This window comes from Podarcis muralis, chromosome 15 (genome assembly GCF_964188315.1).
Source record: "Podarcis muralis chromosome 15, rPodMur119.hap1.1, whole genome shotgun sequence".
In the NCBI taxonomy this organism is placed as follows: Eukaryota; Metazoa; Chordata; class Lepidosauria; order Squamata; family Lacertidae; genus Podarcis; species Podarcis muralis.
The window spans coordinates 40220903-40246319 of NC_135669.1; the positions used below are offsets into that span (position 1 = coordinate 40220903).

Consider the following 25417-nt stretch of genomic DNA (forward strand, 5'->3'; position numbering starts at 1 on the left):
ATGTGGTACAGCTTATAAAATGGGGGAAGGCTTTACAGCCCATGGACCACATTTCTTCATTCGCTTGGCTTGGCCTGGGCAAGATAGTGAGGCCAGGAAGGGGAGTCATTCTCAGCACCCGGACCTGAGGTCCCCATCCCTGATGCTATAAAAACATAATATTATTTGCCACGCACAGCCTGAAATGGTCCAGTCCTGGAGGTTTACCCTTCGGTCAGGCTGATGGTGTCATCGTTGGGCTTCTGCTCCCATTAGCATTTTCCAGTAGGTAACTTACTCTCCATGTCTTACTTGCTAAAACTAGATGCTCGTTAAAGGATCCAGAAACACAAATAACCTCAAAATTGGAAAAGTGTGGGAGGAGAGGGAGACCAGGTCTTACACATGAAAGGAGTTGCTAAAATTTTGAGGTTAAAGTGTGTCTGAAATCCCTTCGTCAGCATATCAGTCAAATGAAGCTCAGACCATGATGTAATTGCCTGATTTAGGAACTTTGTACCTACGAGCCAGCTTTTCTTCCATTTCCCCTAGACAGTTGGGTTGACACAGCAGTAAAGACACCGTGGGAGGCGGTATGCCTCCAAATGCCAGATGCTGGGAGTCACACGCTGGGGTGTGCTCTTGTCTTCAGGTCCTGCTTGCGAGATTTCCATAAGCATCTGATTGGCCACTTGGAGAACAGGATACTGGACTAGATGGGCCTTTGGCCGGATCCAGCGGGGCTCCATCTGATGTTTCTGAAAAGTACTTCTTCTTGCCATAACACTTTTTTAGGTTGGCAGCAGTGGAGTTTTCAAAGGATCACAAGTGATCAAGTCTTGCCCAGAACTAATTTATAAATTATTAACAATAATCTTACTTTTCATTGTTATTTATTTCTTGCATTGATATACTGGCACAGGTATGTGCGCGCGCGCATATAGATCACTTAATGCCAAGAGAAGCTGAAATTACACTGTCTTAAGTAGTTGCTTAAAAGCAGGCAATAAGGTATGGGGGAAGCACACCTCGGGGGGACGGGACTGTTCCATAACACTCCCATTTAAAGGATCTTTTCTTATTCCCAACATCTTTCAGCAGCAGAATCACAAGGATCTCAAAGCAGACTGGAGAGCTTAAAAGAGAGGAAATAGTCCCCGAGAGGCCCCGCTTCCCAACTGTTATGGACAGGGATGGCAAACCTGTGGTCCTGAGAGGTAGTTGGGCCACTGCACCCATGGGATGTACTGCCTAGGGCAGGGGTCTGCAACCTTTAAGACAAAAAGAGCCACTTGGACCCGTTTCCGAAGGAAAAAAAACCTGGGAGCCGCAAAACCATTGCGGCATTTAAAACAAATATAACACTGCATATATTGTTTCTTACCTTAATGCTATATATACAGGATCGTAACGCACGCACCGCCCCCATGCGACGTCACAGCCAGTACAGCGCCCGCCACAGTGGGGTGTCGGGGCACACAATGCGCCTCCTCCCCTCACCAGTATCCGCCCCGGAGCCGCGGCAAAGGTGTAAAAGAGCCACATGTGGCTCCGGAGCCGCAGGTTGCAGACCCCTGGCCTAGGGGTTATGAGAGTTGAAGGGCCACAGATTCCCATTTCTGGTTTAGGTCTGCAGGGCAGGGGGTGGGGAACTTTGTTAACCCAGTGGCTGACTCAAGGGTAACAGGGGGACACAGGTCAGTAGCAAAAGTGGCCAGAGCAACCAGTGTGAGTCGTACTTTGTACAGGTTACATTCCAGCCATGCAAACATCAGACCTGATCTCAGTCCAAGGACTCAGGCCATCAGGCAGAAACTCTCAAGGAGGGCACGGAGCAGGGCCAGGATGGGGTCCAGGGAGGGTCTTGAGGGCCACATAGTGGGCTGCATTTTCCTAAAGGTCTGATGTTGCCCACATTAAAGGGTTCTGCTGGTTGTGCAGAGAGATGTGCGATGTAAACGCCGAGAAGCAGGAAACAACTCCCTTTCCCCCAAAGCACACAGCGACATAAATGGGATTATCGTGCCTATTGTGGAGGGAATTGTTTCTCCAAAACACTTGCTCCTTTATCTAGTGTACTTTTAACCTTCCAGAAATTGTGCCGAGTCAAACTTGGAGAAGTTCCAAAGGGCTGAAGACTAAAGCTTTGACAGACCAAGTCATCAGTGCTCTGTTAACAAAAAGGGGGGGAAAACCACAAAAGCCTTTAAAAAATAAATAAATCCTGAACTAAATCTATTTTTGTCAAAGGAAGGGGGATGGGTGGAAAACTCTCTCATCTGAAATCCCTTGTTGTGGTCTATTTGGATATCTGTCAAACTGTATGGCTTCCTTGCTTCTCCATACATGGCTCATTTATCTTAACGGAGCATTGATACTCAGTGGTGTGCAAAACGTTTTTTAAATGTTGGATTTGAGATACAAGTCAGCCAAAATTTGGTGACAAACCTGCTCCTTGCTTCAGTATTCATGCGGGCTTTTGTGCATCCCATAATTATGTGATTGTTCCCACACAAACCAATGAAGGATTTGACATTGGGTGCAGCCTTTGGTGTTCTGTGAGAGTCTCATCTGCAGTAGTACCTTGGTTTACGAACTTAATCCGTTCCGGAAGTCCATTCTTAAAGCGTTCTTAAACCAAGGCGTGCTTTCCCAAAGCAGCAGGGGACTCAATTTACAAATGGAACACACTCAACAGGAAGCGAAACATGTTCTGCTTCCAAGGCAAAGTTCACAAACCAAAACACCTACTTCCAGGTTTGCAGTGTTCTTAATCCAAGTTGTTCATAAACTAAGCTGTTCTTAAGCCAAGGTACCACTTTATTCTGTTTCAGGAGAGAAAAACTAAAGTTTCTAGTCTTTGTGGATGGGCTTAACAAAGTATTCTGTTTATAGGGCTGCTGTGAGGATGAATCAATTCACTCTACCCTGAGCTGAGTATCTGAGTAAGAGTGGAGTCAGATGGTGCCTTGGCTTCCCCAATTAATGTTTTAGAAGGCTATAGGAGGGACATAATTTGTCTAAAATCACAGGGAGGGGCAGAAATCAGGGAGTTATGGATTTCCTTACAAGATTCCCCTGAACCTTTCCTCCCATAATCTCGTATCAACCTGCCAGTGTGTTGAGAGATGAGGCCCTCTTGGCTGTCCTTGTACTCAAGTAAGCATGGTTTAAGGTGCCAAGGAAGGGACTTTTCAGTGGTGGTTCCTTGCCTGTGAAACTCACTCCCTACTGAGGTATGCCTGGCCCCACCTCTTCATAGTTTAAGGTGACTGGTTAAGACACACTTTCCAGCTAGAATTTGCAGGAAACCTAATTGGACAAATGGCTTAGTTAGATGAGTAAATTGCATTTTGGTGGCTTGTTATGAGTTGTGTTGTTAATTTAAGGGTGTGGGGGTTCACACATGTATTCTTTTAATCTTATCTGATTTAGTCATAAGCCACCCTAGGGCTTGTGCACAGGGCAGTATGTGACTCGAATGAATGACCTGAACGGTGCCTGAACTTCTAGGAAGAGCAGGGTGGACGGGTGGATAAGCTCACCAGGCCAGCAGGCGCCACTTCCCATTGTCCCCACTCCTGCCACCATTGGAGGTCTTGTTCCTTTTAGAAACGCCATCGTCAGGGTGCATCTCAGCGTAATTCAGCACTGGGATTTGAAGGGGGGGGGGAGGAACATTAGTCGAGCTTCAGAAAGCCCAGCGCTGTGAAAAGTGACTGACGTGTGAAAACGAGGCTACAATTAGTTCTTTCCACCAGCGCTCTCCCATTCAGTCTGGGGTCACTCCTTCGGCAAGCCGGGCACGCTTGAGCCTAATGCGTCGTGACAGGTGGAGAGGAGGAAGGAGAATCCTGGGATCCGAAGTTGTGCCTGCCGCCGCTCTGCTTCCCCCGCCGCCGACACATCGGCCCCGACTGTCATTGTATCATTTCGTCCGCCCTGCGCCTCTGCAGGAAATGGTGCAACCCTGGCAGGGCGGTCGGCACAGAGAGGGACGGAACAGCTTTTGGAGCAAGTCCCTTTCTCCCCGTCCCCCAGTATCCTCCCTCTTCATCCCCAAGTAGGATATTTCTTGAATCTTCTGCTCAGCAATTCCTTCTGTCAGGGAAAGCGAGAGAAAGGAAAAACCATTAGGAGGGCTAATACACCAGAGAGCAGATTCCACAGTTGAGAGAGAGAAAAAGAGAGAAAGACGGAAAGGGGGGGAGAGAGAAAGTGGGGAGAGGCAGAACAATTTATGAGTGTTCCAGGCATCGGAGGACTACATAGAGTTTCTGAGCAGGCCCCGGATTAATGTCCCGTATAAAAATGGTTTCAGGTTTAAGCAAAGCCAGCCGGGACCTTCTTTCCTTTTAAGATTTCCGTGGAGTCCTTTGATGGCTTCTGGGTCCCAGTCAGACAAAAGATAATGACTGATGGCAACTCCATGTTCCAAGGAGATCCTAAAAGCAAAGGCGAATGAAAATTGGTTATATCCAGCTGTTCTCAGACTCTGTCCCAGCCGCCAATTTAAGGTTTTTTTCTCCACTTACCCAGGAAGACTAATGCAAGGACACAGGGGTTGGCTTAGTACAGGGATGCAGAACTTCTGGCCCTACGGATTTTGCTGGACTGCAACTGTCATCATATAAATTGGTAAAATAATGATAATCCCCGACGGCTGGCCATTGAGAATGGAGCCTGAGAACATCTAGAGAGCCACAGGTCCCTCATCCCTGGCCTTATACCATGTCAGACTAACTAGGTATTTTCTACCTTCTTCCAGCTAACTAGGCATTTTCTACCAATCTTCCCCAACCTGGTCCCCTCAACACCACCAATGAGCTTCAGGTCCAGAAACCAAACATGGTCCTCCAAGCCTTTCTGTCTGGCCCTCAAGACTCTCCCCATACCCCACACCATCTCTGCAAGCCACATCCCCCACTAACCCTCCTTCACCCTCTCTGTGCTTCTTTGCCTGGCTGAGTTGTGTATTTTAACTCTATAAATGCCTCTTGCTTGCCTGGGTGGAGGGTCGAGAGAGAGGAGCATGCGTAGAAACTAACCCACTGTAAAATTTACTCATCGCTCCACCCAATTTTGCACCTGGCTCCATCCACCAATGGCATGGGAACTCTGGGTAGCTGCCCAGAAAGGTAGCTGTGACCTTCAGGCTGAAAAAGCTTCCCCACCCCAGCCTAGATGAAGTGCTTTGAAAGGGGGATATAAATGTCTAAAATATTAATGTTGCTGCTGCTGCTGTTGTTGCTGTTGTTGTTGCTGCTGCTGTTGTAGCCCATCTTTCTTCTAAGGTGCTTACTCAAGGTGGTATACCTGGTGCTCCCCCACTCCCCATTTTATCCTTACAACAACCCTGTAGGTAGGTCAAACTGAGAGACAGTGACTAGCCCAATGTTGCCCAGGGAGCTCCAACAGTCGAGTGAGGATTTGAACCAGTAGGCTTTCTCATTGTAAAATGAGAATGGTGTACCTTGTACATTTCCCCTGGCACTGAAGAATGCTCCCTGTTATTTGACAGCAACTGCATTTGTGTGTACAACTCTATAATCAGGACCAACAGGCATAGCTGACCTTCCATGATAAGCATAAGGTTGTCAGGGATTGTTGTCTCTCTACTTTTGTGTTATGCCATGCTCTCTGTGGCAACCATTTTGTGAGCGGCATCCTCGGCGCTCCCTCAAAATTAAAAATGTGCCCAGTAATCCAAAAAGGTTGGCCATTCCTGGACTAGTCTGACACACTGCAATACCACACCAGCTCTTATTAGGGCTGCAAATATTTATTTATCACAGAGCAAACTCAGTATTCCAAGTCCCACTCCTTAATGACAAATAACCATATCTCCAAACTTGCAGCAAATTTCACCTTCTCTGAACATCTTTACTGCTTTGGGGTTTCTTTAGAAAAAATGTCATCGTCCCCCCCTCCAAATGAACACAGCACTCTGTTTATCCACAGAACAGGCACTGCAACCATCGCCGCATCCAAACGCAACCACTCCCAAACACCTCAGCCCAAATGTAGCAGGACCACCTATAAGGTTGAGAAGGTAATGCCTGTTTTTTAAAACAAAAACGCAAACATCCAGCCACATCCAGTGCTCTCTTCCATCCACGAAGTCAAAAGATGCCCATCAAAGTAAGGTAAGTATCACCATCCCACTTCAATAATTTCCAGAGAGGCGACGCAGGCAAGTTCCGCTGTACCTAGAACGACTCCAGGTGGATGTTCCCAATCTCTTCAACCGCTCGCTCTCTCCTTCCCCGTCTCTTTCTGGTTGTGAGGGTCCTATGGGCTTCTGGTAGTCCAACTTTTGGGATATGTTCAGGGCTGCAATGTAGCTACAGTGGTGCCTCGCAAGACGAAATTAATTCGTTCCGCGAGTTTTGTCGTCTTGCGATTTTTTTCGTCTTGCGAAGCACGGTGTCGGAAAAGTTTTGGAAAAGCTTCAAAAATCACCAGTCTTTAAAAACCTCAAAAAAGGCTACCACACCGTGTTCTATGAGTTGCTCCTCGAAGTCAAGTCGCAACTGTATTAACGGTGTTAAGAAAAAGGAAACAAACTTGCAAGACGTTTCCGTCTTGCGAAGCAAGCCCATAGGGAAAATCGTCTTGCGAAGCAGCTCAAAAAACCCTTTCGTCTAGCGAGTTTTTTGTCTTGCGAGGCATTCGTCTTGCAAGGTACCACTGTACTGCACATGTAAGGCGAGTGATAGACACATGGTGATTGGCACTGGTCTCTCCTGTTCTTTAAAGGAGGACAGCACGTTAGGATGCAAAACCTCTGGCTTTAGCATGGCTGGAATGTAGCCTGCTGTGAAAAATAAGTGTCACAGTTATGGATCCAGCCACTTTTGCCTCAGGCCCCACCAATTACTGGCAAGCGGCCCCCAGAATGTTCCCCAGGAGGGAAAGCAGCCCCTCTATAGCAGACCTCTCATGATGATGTCTCATCAATAGCCTTCTCTTCCACCCTTCTCTTAATATCCTTTCAAAGCCATCCTGTGAGAACAGATTCAAGAATCTGTAGCTAGGCTGAGAAAGACGGTGATTAACTCCACGTCAGCCAGTGAGCTTCATGGCAGCCTGCACCTCCCTGGTCCTAGACAAACCCCCAATCCCTGGAGGGTCTTTGTACCACCACCCAGACTCACCCTGCCTATCATAGCAGCAGATGTGCTGCTGTTACTCACAAACATGATTCTCCCACCTGCCAGTCAAAAGTGGTACAGTCTAGTAGTCTGCTGCCCTGGGACTCTACTGCCTCATTCCCATCTCATTATGCCATAGGACAGTCCATCGTGATTCATCATATGATTTCACCTGGTGAGAATTTAGAGTCAGGTGCAATGAATTTTGACTGGAGAAAATTTCTTGCGGGAACTCTTCACCCATATATATTTGCACTTAGCTTTCTTTAACCGCCTGCTCAGAATATTTAACTTCCTGCCTCCTTGACTGTCCCTTGTGTTTCCCCAATATTTGGTTCAACTCTGAGTTTCAAGCATGTCAAACTTCTGCTGCGCCGACTGCTTAATTAGTTGCTCTTGGGGTGATGAGGCTTCCACTGTGCTGGTGCTGCAGCTCACAATCATTCTCACCTTGAAAGTGGAGGTGGGATGGTTGTTCTCTCTCTCTCTCTCTCTCTCTCTTTAAATGCCTCTTTTTCACGCTTTCTTGCTTTGGTTGGGTGTCCCGTGGCAGTTACTAAGAGCTCTTGGTATTGATCTGCCTGTGCCAAAAATACTTACTGGGGGCGGGGAATTAAGCCTGTCATCTACAGAACTGTGGGAGGAAACAGGTCAAAAGAGGTTGATGGAGAGGCATGCACACCAGCTGTTGAACAGGAAAGGCAAAGGGTACTTAGCCAGGGCAAAAGTGGAGGGATCCTCAACGCAAGAGGCTGCCTGACACACAATGCTGGAATAAGGAGGGCAGAAAGATGGGAAGCTGCTTCTGAGGGGTCCCAGCAGGTGGTGGCTATCACAACTTGTGAGCTTCCTGGATTACTGGCGGGGAACCTGCTGCCCTCCAGATGTTGCTGGACTACAGCTCCCATCATTGGAACATAGCCTGCAGCTGGATCAGGCCAAAGGCCCATCTAGTCCACCATCCTGTTCTCACAATGGCCAACCAAGTGCCCCAATGGGAAGCCCTCAAGCAGAACTGGAACTCAATAGCAACCCTCCCCCTTGTGATTCCCAGCAACCGGTATCGCCTCTGACACTGGAGGTAGTATGCAGCCATAATGGCTAGCAGACACTGATAGTTTTATCCACCATGAATTTGTCTAACCTGCTTTTTCAAAGCTATCCAAGTTGGTGACCATCACAACATCCTGTGAGAGCCTGACCATTGGCCATGCTGTCTAGGGCCAGTGGGAGTCAATGTCCAACAATGTCTGGGGGGTTACAGGTGCTCTAGCCCTGACATGTAGGTAGGGCACTGTTGGCACCTTCAGTGCTGGGGTGGGTGGATCAGGAGTCCCATGCCCATTCTGGGCAGCACAGTTTAACAAGGGCACTGGTGAGTGTGCCCAAAGGAGGAGGGACCAGGAGAATGGGAGGGGGTCTCAAAACCAAGAAGAAAAATGGTTGGAAGAGGTGGACCTATTTAGCCTGGTGTAGAGAAGGACAAGGGGGAAAAACAGCAGGCTCCAAGTATCAGAGGGTCTGCCACACAGCAGATGGAGAAAAATGGCTCTTTCTTGCCCCAGGGGGCAAGACTAGAAGTTGTGACTGGAAATGGCAGAGAAGAGGTCTTTGGGTAAATATTCGGACCACGGCTCCCATCATCCCTTCCCAATTACCATGCTGGCTGGAACTAATGGGACTTATAGTCCAACACTACCCGTGCATTAGGAGAAACTTCCTACCAATGAAAGCAGTTTGACAGCAAAGCAGGCTGCCTCAGGAGGTGGCGCACTGTCCTCTGGAGCAATGAAGCAACAGTTGAAGGGCCACCCTGCAGGCAGGCTGCCATTGCAAGGTTCTTGCAATGAGTGGATTGGACCAGATGTCCTCATCTAATTCTATGACCTCTGTGGTTTCAGACCAGAGCCTTTCTGAGCCCAACCTGGAAACGCCAGGGATGAACTTGGGGCTTTCCATGTGTCAACTTAAGGAAGGGGGCTGAAGCTCTGCTACTGAGCTACTGCTTCATCCCCTGAAATGTATCCTAACATTTCTGCCCTTCAGCAGTGGCAGCTGGTGCCCTTTAGGACTGGTAAGGCAGGAAACTGGGAGGCCAACAGTAGGTGGAGCCAGAGATAGGGGAAGCAAGTGCCGATGGCAGGCGGAGCCGACTAGATATAGCTTTGTCCCTGTCCTCCTCCATAGAAGGGCAAAACCAAGACTAAGGGAAGTTTCAGCCAGTGCCATCCCCTGGGCTGGTTGTAAGAAAGAAGGCAGGAAGAAGGGGCTGGCTGAGGGCAGGCACTGCCCCATTTGCCCTAATAGACCAGCTTCCGCTGCCCCTCAGATCACCTCTTCCTCACCCCAAAAAGCTTCTCTGCTTTGACAAGCAGGCCACTCATCCATCTTCACAGACAAGCAGGATTCAGCAAATATTAACATCTGCTTCCCTGTTCCCAACCTTGCTTTTTCCTTCTTTCTGTTAAAAAAGAAAAAAAGAAATGCAACATTGGCATGAAAATCAATACTAGGTTGTTGGGTTTGTTTTTTCTTTAAAGGAAGAGACAGGGAACCTTGTAAGGAGTTCAGAAGCCAAAAAAGCAATGTTTGGGCGGAGCTGTTGCCCACATTCCGTCTCCCTGCTGACGGCGACCCGTGGAGTGACGTGAGATGTTTAACCAGAGCCAGCTGTGCGCGAGGGGGAGATAAAAGGAGCCAAATCAGACAGGATAAGACCAGCATTAGTGCGGAATATGCTACTCATTGCAGAGCTACACTGCAGTTTTGCAATCCCTGAACTCATGGGAGAATAAGGATATACATACACGCATGCGTAATTTTATCTGTACGCTGCCTTTCCACAGTTCAAACCATGCTCAAGGCGGCTTACAACATGAAATAAATACACAACCACAACATAGCAAAAGTAGTCAAAAATTGATAAATGAATCATTAAAAAATACAAAACCAAACTGAACAATTCCCACATAAATCACAACAAAATCTAAAATAAAATACAAAAAACCAGCAGCGCTCAACAAGGAAACCCAAACACCCCAGCCTACTGTTCAGCAACCTCACCTTTTTTAGTTGGAGTCAGTCCGGGCCCCAACCCTCCCAAGCCAGGTGGGGAAAGCCTGCAAGGAATGGAGCAGATCTCCCAGGACTCAAAGCCAAGTTGGTCTCTGGCCTCTTCAGCTTTTGTAGGAATAAAACAGAGAAGGGAGAACCATGCACACTTGAACTCCTTGGAGGAATATAAATGTAACAAATATACAATAAACCTGGACTGGCCATGAGAGGTGGCCGGGGGGGGGGGGGGGCAGGGAGTGTTTGAAGTTATTCATATCTCCTAAAATGGGAGAGGGGACACACCACATACAAACCTACCTTGTACCCCAGATGGGTGAATGTAAACCAAGCCCAACCATACAGTTAACACACCCTCGTAAGCCCCTCCATGGCGTTCTAATGTCTGTCCTCTCTCTTTTTACCTGAAGCACTGACCAGAGTGGTGCCGCCTTTTCTCTCCCCACTACAGAGCTACAGCGAGAAGGAAGCATCGAGACGCTCAGCAATAGCTCGGGCTCCACCAGCGGAAGCATTCCACGCACCTTTGACGGATACCGGTCGCCTCTCCCGACCAACGAGAGCCAGCCATTGAGCCTCTTCCCGACAGGCTTCCCCTGAACAACTCCCGGCGTTCCTGAAGCAAAATAACAATAATCCTGCAGGCCAACGACATGTTGCGCCGGATAAACTCTTGATGTGCGTTCACCCCAGTGGCTGGCTCCGATGCTGGGTGGTTCTTGTCACCCTAACCAATGCCACGTCCGCTTTCCGCACTTCCAGAACTGTATGAACAAATTTCTGATTTGCTGCACCGTGCAATATATAAACGAGACTCTCCTCTTTTAATCCTAATGGCTTTTCTAGTACAGGGAAATGGCTGTTTCGAATAAGTATTTTAAGCAACTTTTATGTTCTTGTAACCATAATCTGCTTCCCCACTCCGCGCATCATCCGTAAACCTCAGATGAGGGAAATATCTGTGGCCCAGCAGCTGTTGCGGGACTTTAACTTCCATCAGCCCCAGCCAGCACAGTCAGTGATCAGGGATGATGGGAGTTGTAGTCCGGCAATGTCCAGAGAGCCACAAGGTTACCTACCCTTGTCAAAAGGAGACTCACGTCTCTAAACCTGAATTTACTGCTAGCCTTCATTTTGTAACAATTAAAGCTGCTACCCCTATTTGGGAAATGGCGTCATAATTCTGAAGAATGAGGCCCGTATAAATTAAGGCTGTCAGCATGCAACACTTTGCAAATGTATGAAACAGTGACAGATTGATTACTGGAAGGGGATATATTGGAGGACAAGCTCCAAAGGGGACACTGGTTTCTTTACAATACTGATCTTGTTTCTTCATCCCTCCTCCCCGGCAAGATTTTAAATTGATACCAGGAGTATTACAAGCAAAGGAAGTATCTTCTCTTTTCTTTTGTCCTTGGGAAGGATGATCTCTGATGATTCCATGTATTTTAGAAACGTACTTCATCTGATTAACTCCAGTGGGAAATCCTTCTCATTGAACTATTATAACATTGTTCCTTGGAACTCCTTCTATCTTATCCAAAAATGCATGTGATCTTAAATAAATCTCTGTGGTGAAAGGATCTTGTTTATATTTTTGTGCCAAGGTCATTTCGGTGGTGTCAGTGGAGGCTGTGGGCTGCAAAGAATCTATAAAGTTGCTTTATACAGAGTCAGATCATTGGTGCATCTAGCCCAGCACTGTCCACACAGACTAGCAGCAGCTTGCCAGAATTTCAGGCAGGAAGCCTTTCCCAGCCCTCCCTGGAGAAGCTGCCAGGGATTGAACCTGGGAACTTCTACATGCAAGGCAGGTGCTCTGTCCCAGAGTTAGAGCCCTTCCGCTTCCAGCTCTGTACCACCTGTGGCACAGCATCCCTGGTCACGGCCAACTGCCCAGTGTTAGAAACTCAGATATATAAGCTAGGCACCAGGTTTACAGTCGCTAAAACGGAATGCCTAGTTGCCATTTTGGGGCCAGAATCGTTCATTCTGATTGTGCAGATAAAATAAAATGGATAGAATTCTACAAGATGTGTGGCTAGTGTGTGAAAACAGCCAAGATCCAAGGATCCCCAGGCACGCAACTCCAGATGGTGGAGACATCAGGCACCATTCTGGCACCCAGTCATCTTCACCTGGTCGCAAGTGGCCAATAGCCAGCTGCTCACATACCTGTACCCGCATATCTGGAAGTAAACCCCATTAAACACAGAGAGATTTACTTCTGAGTAGTACCACTGCACTCTAAGTTAACCATACAGTGAATTCTTAATGAGTGCCTGAGCCTAAGCCTCTTTGCAAAGTCTTCACATATTCCATTTGCCCTTTTTTTTTTGGTGCGGGGGTCTTTAACATCCATACACCTTTACTGTGAAGTATCCACAGAGAATAACTTCTGTGGTGTCTCAGATGAACCCACCCCAGAAATGATGCATCCTGGTTGCTAGAGGAAAGGCAAACAACAAAAATTATATGAACCTAAAAAATGAGGCAGAAATAAGATAAGTTCACTAAAGGGGAAGGAACTTTCTTTCTAGCAGGGCTAGAGACTTCCTGTTTTAAAATTGGAACTTCAGAATCTGTGTGTGCCAGTGGCTGTGGGCCTGGTATTCCCTGTACCTGCCTCTCAGTGGCCCTGCAAGCTCCTCTTAAGTCTCAATATCTCTACAAGGTCCTTTTCATTTCATTCTGTGTTTTTAACAGAGACTTATAAAGGTAGGTAAGGTTCTTCCAGGATTCAAAATATATTTGCCTACTTCACATGATGAAAGGACAAGGCATCTTGAGTCACACAGCAAAAAGGAAACGCATCCTGACCCACAAATATTTTAACGCTTCCTCAGCTTTGTAGCGGATGGAAAATTGCCCTATTTTTTTCTTCTTTTGTGAAAAATAAAATAATTTATTTTTTTTAATGACATTTGCTCTTTGTCTCAGCACTATAGGCTTAGCTTGTCCCAGATGGTGAGAAAAAGAATTGTCTATGCGTCTACATAAGAAACCACTAAAATATTGGGTTTCCAAAATTTTTGTTGTATCCCCAATCTCTTTCTCTTTCTTTCAAAATCGCAACCATGCAAATAAATGGGAAATTCTCAGAGTCTCTTTAATCTCTGCGTATTTTCTCCAGGAATAGCCCCCATCAAAATGGGCAACAGTCACTCCCAAACAACATGTGGTAAGAGAACACTTCATGGAACACACACAAAAGAATTCCGTAGACTCCCCAGAGCTCCATAGAGGAGAGATCTGGCTGCCACCACCCTGGACGATGCCCTGCTCTGTCTTTGCCTCTTTTTTAAAAAGCCTCTGCTGAGTATCTGGGGGTAATTCAGCCCTGGCTCTTAATGTGGCTGGATAAAATGAGTTGTTCCTGATAGAGCTGCAGAAGGAGTAGGATTAACTTGGCCATCAGAGGATGTTGGGTTTCTGCAGGAATCCCTGATCTTTCCAGTCAGGAAGTGTGCCCGTCACCAGTGATTCATAAATATATGAGCATCACTGTTGGCATTATCGGGCCCCTATCATTAGTTATAGGGATGCGGGTGGCACTGTGGGTTAAACCACAGAGCCTAGGACTTGCTGATCAGAAGGTCGGTGGTTCGAATCCCCATGACGGAGTGAGCTCCCGTTGCTCGGTCCCTGCTCCTGCCAACCTAGCAGTTCGAAAGCACATCAAACTGCAAGTAGATAAATAGGTACCGCTCTGGCAGGAAGGTAAATGGCGTTTCCATGCACTGCTCTGGTTTGCTAGAAGCGGCTTAGTCATGCTGGCCACATGACCCGGAAGCTGTACGCCGGCTCCCTCGGCCAATAAAGCAAGATGAGCGCCGCAACCCCAGAGTCGGCCACGACTGGACCTAATGGTCAGGGGTCCCTTTACCTTTACCTTTATCATTAGTCATACTGCAGGATGGGGGCACTGCTAAGCTCCTCCAGAGGCCTTTGGCCCTTCTCCTCCTCACAGCTACTGCCTAGCCACTCAGGCCAGGTGAGGAACTGTTATCAACCCAAGGACCACATTTTCTTCTGGGCAACCTCCCAAATGCCACATGCTAGAGGTGGACAAAGGCAAAAATGAGTGGCGCAACAAATGTAAATGCCACCTAATTTCTAGACACACCCTACTCTATCCTACATCCAGACATGCGAGAAGCATTATCAGAATTCACGGAGACATTCCAGCCACGCAAAAACAACTAAGGAGGATACGAAGCAGGTTGGTGAGCGGTGTGACCTGGGGAGAAGGCAGAAGTCCAGAGAGAACCAGAGGGCCACAGTCAGGACCCATGGCTGAGGCTCCCCACCCCTGACTTAGAAGCACAGAACTGTAGAGTTGGAAGAGACTGGGGGGGGGTCCATCTAGTCCAACCCCCAATGCAGGAATTTTTTGTCCGATGCAGGGCTAGAATCCACGATTCTGAGATTAAGAGTGTCATGCTCTGCTGACAGGGCTATCCCAGGCTCTTGCCCTCTCCAAAATTGCAAGGAATGACAAGAGAATGTGGAGAAAGAAGTCTCCATTTGCGTCCCCTTTCTACCCAATGGCACAGAGGGGATAGTTGGGGAAGGGGAAAAATTGTGACCACCAGGCTTAGTGGTGCTGCTGTAATCAGCTGGTGGCTGCAGAGAGAAAGGGTAAGGTTAGGAGGACAGAAAGGCCGTCTTTCGTCCCTGTTTTCACCCCTGCAATCTTTCACACCCCCCCAAAAGTAATTCAAGCCAAAAGCAATAATCTTTGGGCTTGGCCTTATGTTGTCATTTGTGTGTAGCACAGCAGACCTACCTACCTTTTTTGACAATCCCTTCCATTTCCTCCAAATATATGTCAGGGAATGGATTGGACCAAGCAAGGACCTCGTGAGCAAGTGGAACCAGCGAGGTTAAGCCAGTCCACTCCAGCAGGGATTTTTTAACACAGTTCATGCCAAGGTCAGTTCCAAAAGTTCAATCACAATCCAGATTAACACATACAGGAGGGATTGTCAAAACCCGACGCTTCCTCCTCCTCCGCTCCCACTCCAGACAGCACCCTCCGGGGACAAAGTTCTTGTATCCAAGGGAGGCAAAACTCCCATCATCGCCCTCAGGTCTAAATTGTTCTAAATTCTCAGAAGCAGCTTTGGGGGAAGTATGCAAGGGCTGGCAAGCATTAAATCTCTCTCCCTCGCTCTCTGTTTTAAAGAATCATCACCACGCAGCCACGGGGAAATTCCCGCTTCTTTTTTTAAGTGCCCCTTTGAACCAAGACTTTTGGTGTTGTCAGAAAGGGGAAATTTATAGAATACGACAATACCTGAGCATCTTCTGTCAGAGGAGAAAACACTGTGCAATTTGGGGTCGGGGAGAGGTTCATAGCATCTCATGGGGCCTTAGCACTGCAGCAGAGCACACACTCTGTCTTCGGAAGGTCCTGGGATAAATCCCCACTGAGATTCTTTTATCTCAGTTCGTGGAGCTGGGGAAAATTCTTCTCCTGATGAGATGTCAAAGGGTGTCAGGACACCTGCCTTGCATGCAAAAGGTCCCAGGTTCAATCTGTGGCAGCAGCACAGGTAGGGCTGAAGCGCAGCTGCCACTCAGTGAAGACAACACTGGGCTAAGTGCATCAATCGTCTGACTCAGTAAAAGGCAGCTTCCCATGTGTGTCTTCTCTTGCTCAATTGGTTGGAACATGGTGCTGGTGATGCAAATGTTGCAGGTTCAATCCCTGTATGGGACCACTCATATTCCTACATTGCAGGAGGTTAGACCTAGATGATCCCCCGGGTCCCTTCCAACTCTACAATTCTATGATTTCTATGTGCCTGTTTAAATCAGCCCTTGATTTGGAACCGTGAGGACTGAGTATAATAAGGCCGCTTTCTACATTAGTACCTAGTAGGTAGCCAGTGGTGCCCCTCCAAACTTTTTTGGACTCCAAATCCCATCATCCCTGACCACTGGCTTCAAAAGCAGTACAGAGAGGGGTGCATGTAAAATATTAATAGGCAAGAATTCATATAAATGAAAATTAATAATTTTTCATTCTCAACAACCGTGTGAGCAACACAAAGAAAAAGAGTGACTGGCTCAAGGCCACCCAATGAGGGGGGATTTGAACCCAGATCTTCCCAACACTTTAACGACCGCACCACAATGAAACTGCAAATGTTCAGCCTCACGCAAGAAACCCCTGAAAGACCTTCTGCGAACGCAGGCTTTTAAAAGCCCTTTTCCAAGTTGTAGCGACTGGCCGCCCCCCTACGGAGTTCAAACACCGAATTGTCTCATTTAACCCGGGCTCGGCTGTAGATCACTCTTTGGGATAAAGTGGGAGCTTTCTAATAAAGCCGAGCTCACGTTTCCTGAGCGAACGTGAAATACGGCTTTGCTACCCTTTCCCTGGTTTCTGTAATAAACACGCCCATGTACTGCCCTTAAATCATTTTGGGTGGCAGCGCTGGAGTGGGGGGCGGAGGGGGGTTGTTCACTTGCACAGAAAGAGAGAGAGAGAAGATGGCAAAGAAAGGTTGCTTTGCAAAGGCAACCTGAAGTTCAAATTCACGGCATGTGGGAAATCCTAGAAAGGATCCGATGCACGCCTCGAATGAGGCGGTCAAGCAACCTGCACCACTTCAGAAGGCAGTTGCAGGGGGAGGGCAGGAGGGTTGTTTTTGCAGTAGTAGTTACTTAAAATATTTTTATGCCATCCTTCAATCAAAAATGACAACCAAGGCAGGGCAAAGCGTTCTGCTAAAATGCATAATGCAAAAGGAAAAGCCAACCATATTAAATCAACAGGTAAGATGTGTAGCTCAGTGGTAGAACATCTGCTTTGTTTGCAGAAAGCCTGTTTCTATCCCCAGCATCTCCAGGTACGGCTGGGAGAGACTCCTGGCTGAAACCCTGGAGAGCTGCTGCCAGTCTGTGTTAAGGCATACTGAGCTAAGTGGACTAATGGATTGGCTCAGTATGAGGCAGCTTTCTGTGGTCCCACCATTCATCCAGAACCAGACATAAATGATTGTTTTTAGGGAAAATATAGGTAGAGCATCTGCTTTGCTCGCAGAAGGTCCCAGGTTCAATCCCCAACATCTTCTGGTAGAGCTGGGAGAGAATCCCGTCTGAAACCCTGGAGAGCTGCTGCCATTCAGTGCAGACAATACTGAGCTACGTGGACTAACTGCCTGACTCAGTACAATGCAGTTTTCTTTGATAAGGCATGACTTTGCATAACATATGTTAAAATGCCATTAAAAGCAGGGTAACACAGGCAAGTTTTTAGAAACATTATGAAATACCTGGATTGATGGAGCAAGCCATATATCTCTCAGAAGGGAATTCCGCAAGGTAAGAGACTTTTAAATGGTTCCCTCTGTAAGACAAAAATATATATTAAAGTTTTAAAAAGCACTACAGAGAGGGAAATCCTGCTTTGAGATGCCCAAGTTTTATACTTGCAAAACACCCAATTGGTTTATTTACAAGTTTCAAAGCACATTGCCTGACTTATCACTCATAATGGACCTTAATTTGCTCTGTCTTGAATTTGCCAACATTCAGCTTGGATGTCTATGAGTTCTGGTATTATGAGAGAAAATGTACACCTCTTACCATACCACTCCCCTTGAAAATTAGACAGGTGCTATCTCTGTTTTATTTTCTGTGCCTATGGTTGACATTCCTCTTTCAGGTACGTAGCTGTGTTGGTCTGATGCAGTCGAAATATATTTTTAATTTTTTTTAAATGCCCAGTAGCACCTTAGAGACCAACTAAGAACAAGCTTAGTTGGTATCTAAGGTGCTACTGGACAATTATATATATACAGGTAAAGGTAAAGGTACCCCTGCCCGTACGGCCCAGTCTTGCCAGACTCTAGGGTTGTGCGCCCATCTCACTCTATAGGCCAGGGGCCAGCGCTGTCAGCAGACACTTCCGGGTCACGTGGCCAGCGTGACAAGCTGCATCTGGCGAGCCAGCACAGCACATGGAACGCTGTTTACCTTCCCGCTAGTAAGCAGTCCCTATTTATCTACTTGCACCCGGGGGTGCTTTCGAACTGCTAGGTTGGCAGGCGCTGGGACCGAGCAACGGGAGCGCACCCCGCCGCGGGGATTCGAACCGCTGACCTTTCGATCGGCAAGTCCTAGGCGCTGAGGCTTTAACCCACAGCGCCACCCGCGTCCCTATACACACACACACACACACACACACACACATATTCCTGTACCCGTGAAAATCTACGAAAGCATATATATATATATATATATATATATATATCTTTCAATGAGTCTCTTTAAGATGAGATTTTTCCCAGTCTACCTCTGTATTGGAATTGTTTCTAAGATGTTTTTAAAGATATTAATGAGTTTTCTTTTTTTTAAAAAAAAGGTTTCTGAAGATGTTTCTAAAGATATTTTTGTTGTTTTATTACTTGTTTGCTGCCATGAGCTCCTTTGGGAGGAAGAGCAGGATATAAATTCAATAAACAAGCAAACAAATAACCCCCTGCCCTTAATCACTTTATTTCTAAACTAAAAAGCCCCAGACATTGTAAGCTTTCCTCCTAGGAGAATCAGCTCAGCCCTCAGATCCTTTTGGCGTCCCTTCTCTGCACCTTTTCCAGCTCTACATTATCCTTTGTGAGATGTGGCAGCCAGAAGTACAGCCACATGGCATTCCAAGTGTTTACTTGCACAGTATCATAAATTTGAACAAAGATATCCCACCAACAGAGACTCAAGGAGAGTCGAATCCCACCAACAGCAATTATATTTTCAATCGCTTTCCTAATGATCCCTAACATGGAGCACACATTTGCTCATAGCAGCCCATATTCTGGGTCTGTGTTTTCAACAAGACACCACAATTACCCCAAGGTCTCATTCCTGGCCAGTAGAAATAGAAGATAATTTCAATTCCATGTGCATTTAAAGCTGAATCTATCAAATAACACACCTTCCAAAACAATATGTGAACAGCCACCCTTCAAAATTCACATTTATCCAAACTTTGCAAGTTCAAATTACCCAACTTCAGAACCCCAACCTATGTCTACAAATATGTATATATTAAGGAAAGTATGCACAAAACATCATATCTAAGTGAATACAGCATATAAAAATGCATTATATATGGGGAAATTGTTTCCAAAGATGGGCTCATTAGTCAGAACTGCATATAAAAATTATTTAGTATTTTCTTTAATTAATTAAGTTGTATACTGCCCTTCATCCAAAGATCACTGGGCAGTTCACAACATAACCAATAACCCTTCCTTCCCACAAACATATTTAATCAGGCAAAAGCCTGTTTATAGAGAAACGATTTTGCCTGGTGTCTTATCATGTGTAATAGAAGGCTTCAGGTTAGCCTCCCTGGGGAGAGCATTCCACAAATAGGGAGCCACTGCAGGAAAGGCCCATTCTTGTGTTGCCACCCTCCAGACCTCTAGGGGATGGGGCAAAAGAAGGCCTCAGATGATGATCGCAGGGTCCAGATTGATTTGTAATGGGAGAGACAGTCTTTAGAAGAAATTTGCAGTGAAATGCTGATTAATTTTCATTAGAAATTTTTTTAACACAGATTGCTTGTAAATGTGGAGAACGTAATTTAATAGTGTAAAAACGAGAAAGTGAGGGAAGCAAAATTAACAAATCCATCCACTGCTGCTGGTTAGTCACCATCAGTTCTTACTCCATAAACTTATTTGCAAAATTAGGATTGTTTTGCCCCGGTGTGCATCATTTTACACTTACTTTCATTGAACCACATTTGCTATTTGTTTGTTTGATAGTTTAAGTAGTTAGATTATTTTCTGATATTGTCGCCACCTAAGTTTCGTAGTAATTATAGGCGCATTAAAACACCAGAATCAACCAGGGGGGAAACAATCAATAACAAGCGTAAAATCAGCTTGTTATTGATCAGCTGTCGGAGGCGACTGCTTCACTCTGCCTAATGGTAAAGCTAGTCCTAAAGTTTGGATCTTTGCACACACAGCCCTCCTGTCTTTTTTTTTTTTTTAACCAGGCCAGGAGCTGCTGAAATTATCCCATGTTTCTGGCCAGATTGAAGAACAACCTTTTTCTGCATTCACCATGAGGTGATATTGGTTCCCCTCGCCTCATCAGGACTGTATATGTCCAAATGTTTCCTCTTAAAAGACAAAGTTAGCAGCTGTGAAACATTAAGGGCGAGGTGATCCGAGCTTAACTGGCGGAAGCAGAGGATTTTTACAATATCTTAGGAGCACGAGGGGGGAAGCCAACAGGATATGGAAGAAGATGGTCTCTCCCATGTGTGAACTATCTAAAGCCCCTAGACGAGCCAAGTCCTGAGAACAGAAAAGAAGAATCAAGCACTGAGTTGGGGGGGAGAGAACACACTAAGTCAGTGTGGTACAGTGGTTAGAGTATCGGACTAGGACCTGCGAAACCAGGGTTCAAATCCCTACTCAGCCATGAAACTTATGTGGGTGACCTTGAGTCTGTTTATGCTTCTTAACCTAACTTACCTCACAGGACTGTTGTGTGACTAAAACAGGAGGGAAATAACTACACATACTGATTTCAATTCCTTGGAGGAAAAGTGGGATATAAATGAATAAACAAACAAACCGACTTACCCGTTTATTTTATCAACATAAATCTGACGGGGGCTCCCACCCCACAACAATAGTAAAGGACTGCAGACAGTTAAGTCCAGTCACAGCTGACTCAGGGGTTGCGGCGCTCATCTCGCTTTACTGGCCGAGGGAGCCAATGTTTTGTCCGCAGAGTTTTCCCAGGTCATGTGGCTAGCATGACTAAGCCGCTTCTGGCACAACGGAGCACTGAAACCAGAGCAACGCACAGAAACGCCGTTTACCTTCCCTATTTATCTACTTGCACTTTTTTTTCGGTGTGCTTTCAAACTGCTAGGTTAGCAGGAGCTGGGACCGAGCAACGGGAGCTCACTCCGTCATGGGGATTCGAACCGCCAACCTTCTGATCAGCAAGCCCAAGAGGCTAAATGGTTAAGACCACAGCGCTAAACAGTCTGCTACTTGGTGAAAGGGAGGAGAAGGAATTGTAGAAGAAATGGCCCCACCATTTCCTTTTGGACCTGGAGGATCAAGGCCGGCCCAGGACATTTTGACGCTGTAGGCAAAACGTTTAGATGTGCCTTCACACCCACACCCCACGGATCCATGCCCTCACCTGACTCCTGCTGTTTCACCTGCCCCACCAGCTCAACTGCACCCTCAGGGCTGGCAGAGGTGCAACTGTGGGGGCAGGGAAGGGGTTGGATCTGCTGCCTTAGGCATATGGCTTCACCTCACCTTATGGGTGGGCCACCCCTGCAGAGGATCTTGTTTGGGCTTCTCATCTTGCAAGGTTTCCCAAGGTAGGCCCAAAATCCACCACCACCCCACAGAAGTGCAGTGCCTACTGGGAGAAAGGGACAGGGCCTGTCCCCAACTGATGGCATCACCAATACTGGTGTTTCTCACTCCAAGTGTTTTTAACCCTTAATACACATGCAGTGATACACCAGGCAACTTCCTTTTCCAATGGTTATTTGAAGCATGTTGTTTGTTTGTTTGTTTGTTTGTTTGTTTGTTTGTTTGTTCATGCAAAATCCCACTAGCACACAGCTTGGAGAATTACAGAATCCCAGTATCATGCAGATCAGGCCTGCAAGTTTCATTCAGGTGGTCTGCAGATTTGTGATTGAAAACGGGGGACAGGGCGCATCTATCACATTAAATATCTATATTGGTTTTAATTCTATTTTTATTGCTTCTTCTATTTCTTTGATTGTATTTTATCACATTACAATTTAAATTCTATGGCATGCAAATTGCAACACAATAGAACACAATGAAGAAGTCACAATAATACAATTAAAAACCACACAGGATCTTGCACCCCACATTCTCTGTCTCATCCTTCAAACTCACCCCAGGCCACCTCTCACTGGCTTGGTTTTGCACCCTAAATGTTTTTGCCTGAATGTGTCCTTGAACTCTGACGATGTCCCTTGCACATATGGATAAGAGGGGGCTGTGTGAGTGTGTGTAGAAACTAGTCTGGAGAAGTGGATAAAGAAAAGTTTTTCTCCCTCTCTCATAACATTAGAAGTTGTGAGCATTGAATGAGACTGAATGATGGAGGATTTAGGACACATAAAAGAAAGCGCAGTGCATGGTTAAACTATGGAACTTGCTCCCAAAGCAGGCAGTGATGATCACCAACTTAGGATATAGGACAACCAGAACGCTGCAATTATCATCAGAGGCCCTTCTTTGTGTACCTCCTCCATGAGACTTCTGGAGGGTGGCAACACAAGAACGGGCCTTTTCTGCAGCAGCTCCCCACTTGTGGAATGCTCTCCCCAGGTAAGTTCAGCTGGCACCTTCATTATAGAACCTTGGGTGCCAGGAAAAGAAGTTTGTGGGAGCATGGTTATTGGTTTTTGTTCTTCTTCTTACTATGTACTTTATGACTTTATTCTGTATTTGTATGCTGTGAACCACCCTGAGATCTTTGGATGAAGGGCAGTATACAAATTTAATAAATAATAGTCATAGTCATGGGACGCGGGTGGCGCTGTGGGTAAAAGCCTCAGCGCCTAGGGCTTGCTGATCCAAAGGTCAGCGGTTCGAATCCCCGCAGCGGGGTGCGCTCCTGTCGCTCGGTCCCAGCACCTGCCAACCTAGCAGTTCGAAAGCACCCCCAGGTGCAAGTAGATAAATAGGGACCGCTTTCTAGCGGGAAGGTAAACGGTGTTTCCGTGTGCGGCTCTGGCTCGCCAGAGCAGCGATGTCACGCTGGCCACGTGACCCGGAAGTGTCTCCGGACAGCGCTGGCCCCCGGCCTCTTAAGTGAGATGGGCGCTCAACCCTAGAGTCTGTCAAGACTGGCCTGTACGGGCAGGGGTACCTTAGTCATAGTCATAGTAAAACAGTAAAATAGTAATGGCCAGTGTGAAAGCAGGATAATGGACTAGATGGGCCCCTGGCCATAGCTGTCAACCTTCTCTTTTTTTGTGGGAAATTCCCTTATTCCAGCGCCATTTCCCGCTGCTATCCCGGATTGTTAGATATCCCGTAGACTGTCCCCAGGACAGGTGAGGCTGCTGATCCCTTATTTTCAAATCTGAAAGTTGACAGCTATGCCCCTGGCCTGATCCGACAGGCTCTTCTAATGTTTTTACTATACAAATATTAAAATTTGCATTCATTGCTCCACCCACTTTTGCCTCTGTCCCCATCCACTATTGGCATGTGGCCCTCAGGAGGTTCCCAGAAAGGAACATGGCCCTTGGGCTGAAATAGTGTTCCCCACACCTGGTTTAAATAATGCAGAGCTAGATAAACCAATTGTCTGACTCAGTATAAGGCAGCTTCCTCTCTTCCGAGGTTCATCCAGTAACACCGATTACTGCGTCAAAATTCCCCCTCCCCCTGATACTCGCACACACACATACACACACACAAACACTAACCCAGCCAAGGATCAAACTCCCTTTGACACCTCCCATAGGCTGAGACAGGCTTAATGTGTGTGCAATTTCACACTCTGACTAATCTACGCACTGGGCAAACTAATCCCCGTAATAACCGGCAGATTTAGTTGTAAATCAGGCCATCGATCCAGAAAGTCCCCAAATGGCTCGGTGGCTAAAAATACTTTATACTTGGGAGAGAGAGGAAACAACTCACACACATGGCCTGAATGTGTGCAAGAGATTTTTATTTTTATTATTCCACTGGTAGATTTTTAGCCAAAGCCGTTTGCAAAAATCTTGTTAATCCTTTTTTTTTTCTCTCGCAGAAAATCACAACCCAGAATTATTGAGAGGGTCGAAAATCCCACTCAGGCACCCCCTCGAAAGCAGCTCATTGCCACAAGCAAGCTGCTTCTCTCTCCCTCCATTGGCCTTAGCTGCAGCAATGGCACAGGATGTTCACAAGCATCACAACTGCTTGAAGAGGAAAGTTCAGACATTAAATGCTGACAATAACAGAGGTAAATCTGTGGGTGGGGACACGTCATAGTAGAAGGGAATATAAACTGTGCAAGAATGGGAAGCAGAAAACTGGGTGCTCTGAAGAAGCAGAGAGGCGGGAGGCTATGTGGAATCAAGATGGTGGGCTGAACCTTTCAAAATTGTGCTAGTAGGGTTGCCATACGTCCGGAACTTCCCGAAAATCGCTGGAACGTCCATGAAAATCTGGACGTAGGGCAGTCCATGTTGGTAGTGTAGATTTCATTAAAAATAGCTCAAAAAGTCAACAATTTTGGGCAAAACTAAAAAAAGTCAACAACTTTGTCCATCCCCCTGTCCCCCCAGAAAAAGAACCCCACAAACCCTATGTGCTGGACTTACCGGTAACCAAATTCTGCATGTTGGTTCCTGAGATCAAGGAGCAGGTTTTCATCGATGTTTGGATACAACTGGGTGTCATTTTGAATCTGTACCTCTTTGAAACTGCACCGATAGTTTTCCTATGTGGCAAAATATTAACATATGCATATTACAGGTCATTCCAACGTGTGTGTGTTAATTACTTGGTGCAATTGCATTATGTACTTGAGATTTAATATGGTTCAATGAAAAGTAATAAAAAATATAGGAAATGCACTGATTTTAACCACCCATTTCAAAACCATGCTGAATTTGTTTGTTTTTTTAATTCCCAAGCAGCACCAGGTATGAGGCTGCTAGTAAATGACTAAAGAATAATATATAATATATTTATTTATTTATGTATTTATTTATCTATCTATCTATCTAACAAGGTTTGCTTAATAATAATAAAAAAAACAACCTCCTCGGCCGAAGCCGGGCTCAGGGTGGCTAACATCAAATATACAACATTAGTATAAAATAAAACAATAATTAAATTACCTCCTAAAAACAGGTCAAAATCAAATTAAAGTCTAATTAGATGGCTTTCCACAGGGTTAGGGTTGGGAACAATCTTATGTGTATGTGTGTGTAAAAATCCAGGAAAGACATAATGCAAGTCTAGCACTTTTCATACCCTTTGCCTCCAGCCCTTACCCCCCCCCCCTTTTATTTTAGCAGAATAATAAACAACACCTAGCAGTATAATATTCTCTCTAACTTCCACTTACTGAGAAGACTAAGAAGAAGCCTGGCTGCTGCTGAGCTTGACTGCTGAAAAATAAAAGGTAGGCCCAAAACCACCACCACCACCCCCACGGAATGA

At 46.2% G+C, this 25417-nt stretch overlaps 1 protein-coding gene and 1 long non-coding RNA gene across 6 annotated transcripts in view; one reads left to right on the forward strand and one right to left on the reverse strand.

Moving 5' to 3' along the window:
• Window positions 1-11791, forward strand: part of BCAS3 (BCAS3 microtubule associated cell migration factor) — a 457979-nt gene extending 446188 nt beyond the window's left edge. Inside the window, 1 exon segment of the mRNA XM_077919460.1 lies at window positions 10657-11791. Within this exon segment, the coding sequence (XP_077775586.1) occupies window positions 10657-10805 (149 nt within the window). The 3' untranslated portion in view covers window positions 10806-11791.
• On the reverse strand, window positions 705-25417 carry LOC114585308 (uncharacterized). 5 transcript variants are annotated; one of them, XR_013390855.1, is made up of 8 exons: window positions 25323-25417; window positions 24571-24689; window positions 17495-17568; window positions 10610-10821; window positions 7584-10313; window positions 6189-6793; window positions 1559-4424; window positions 708-1230 (listed from the first exon to the last, which is right to left on the reverse strand). It is a non-coding gene; the product is annotated as an uncharacterized LOC114585308 (long non-coding RNA). The 5 variants fall into 5 exon arrangements; XR_013390854.1 differs by having other exon boundaries at window positions 6189-7305; XR_013390853.1 differs by having other exon boundaries at window positions 1559-4080; window positions 4324-4424; window positions 6189-10313.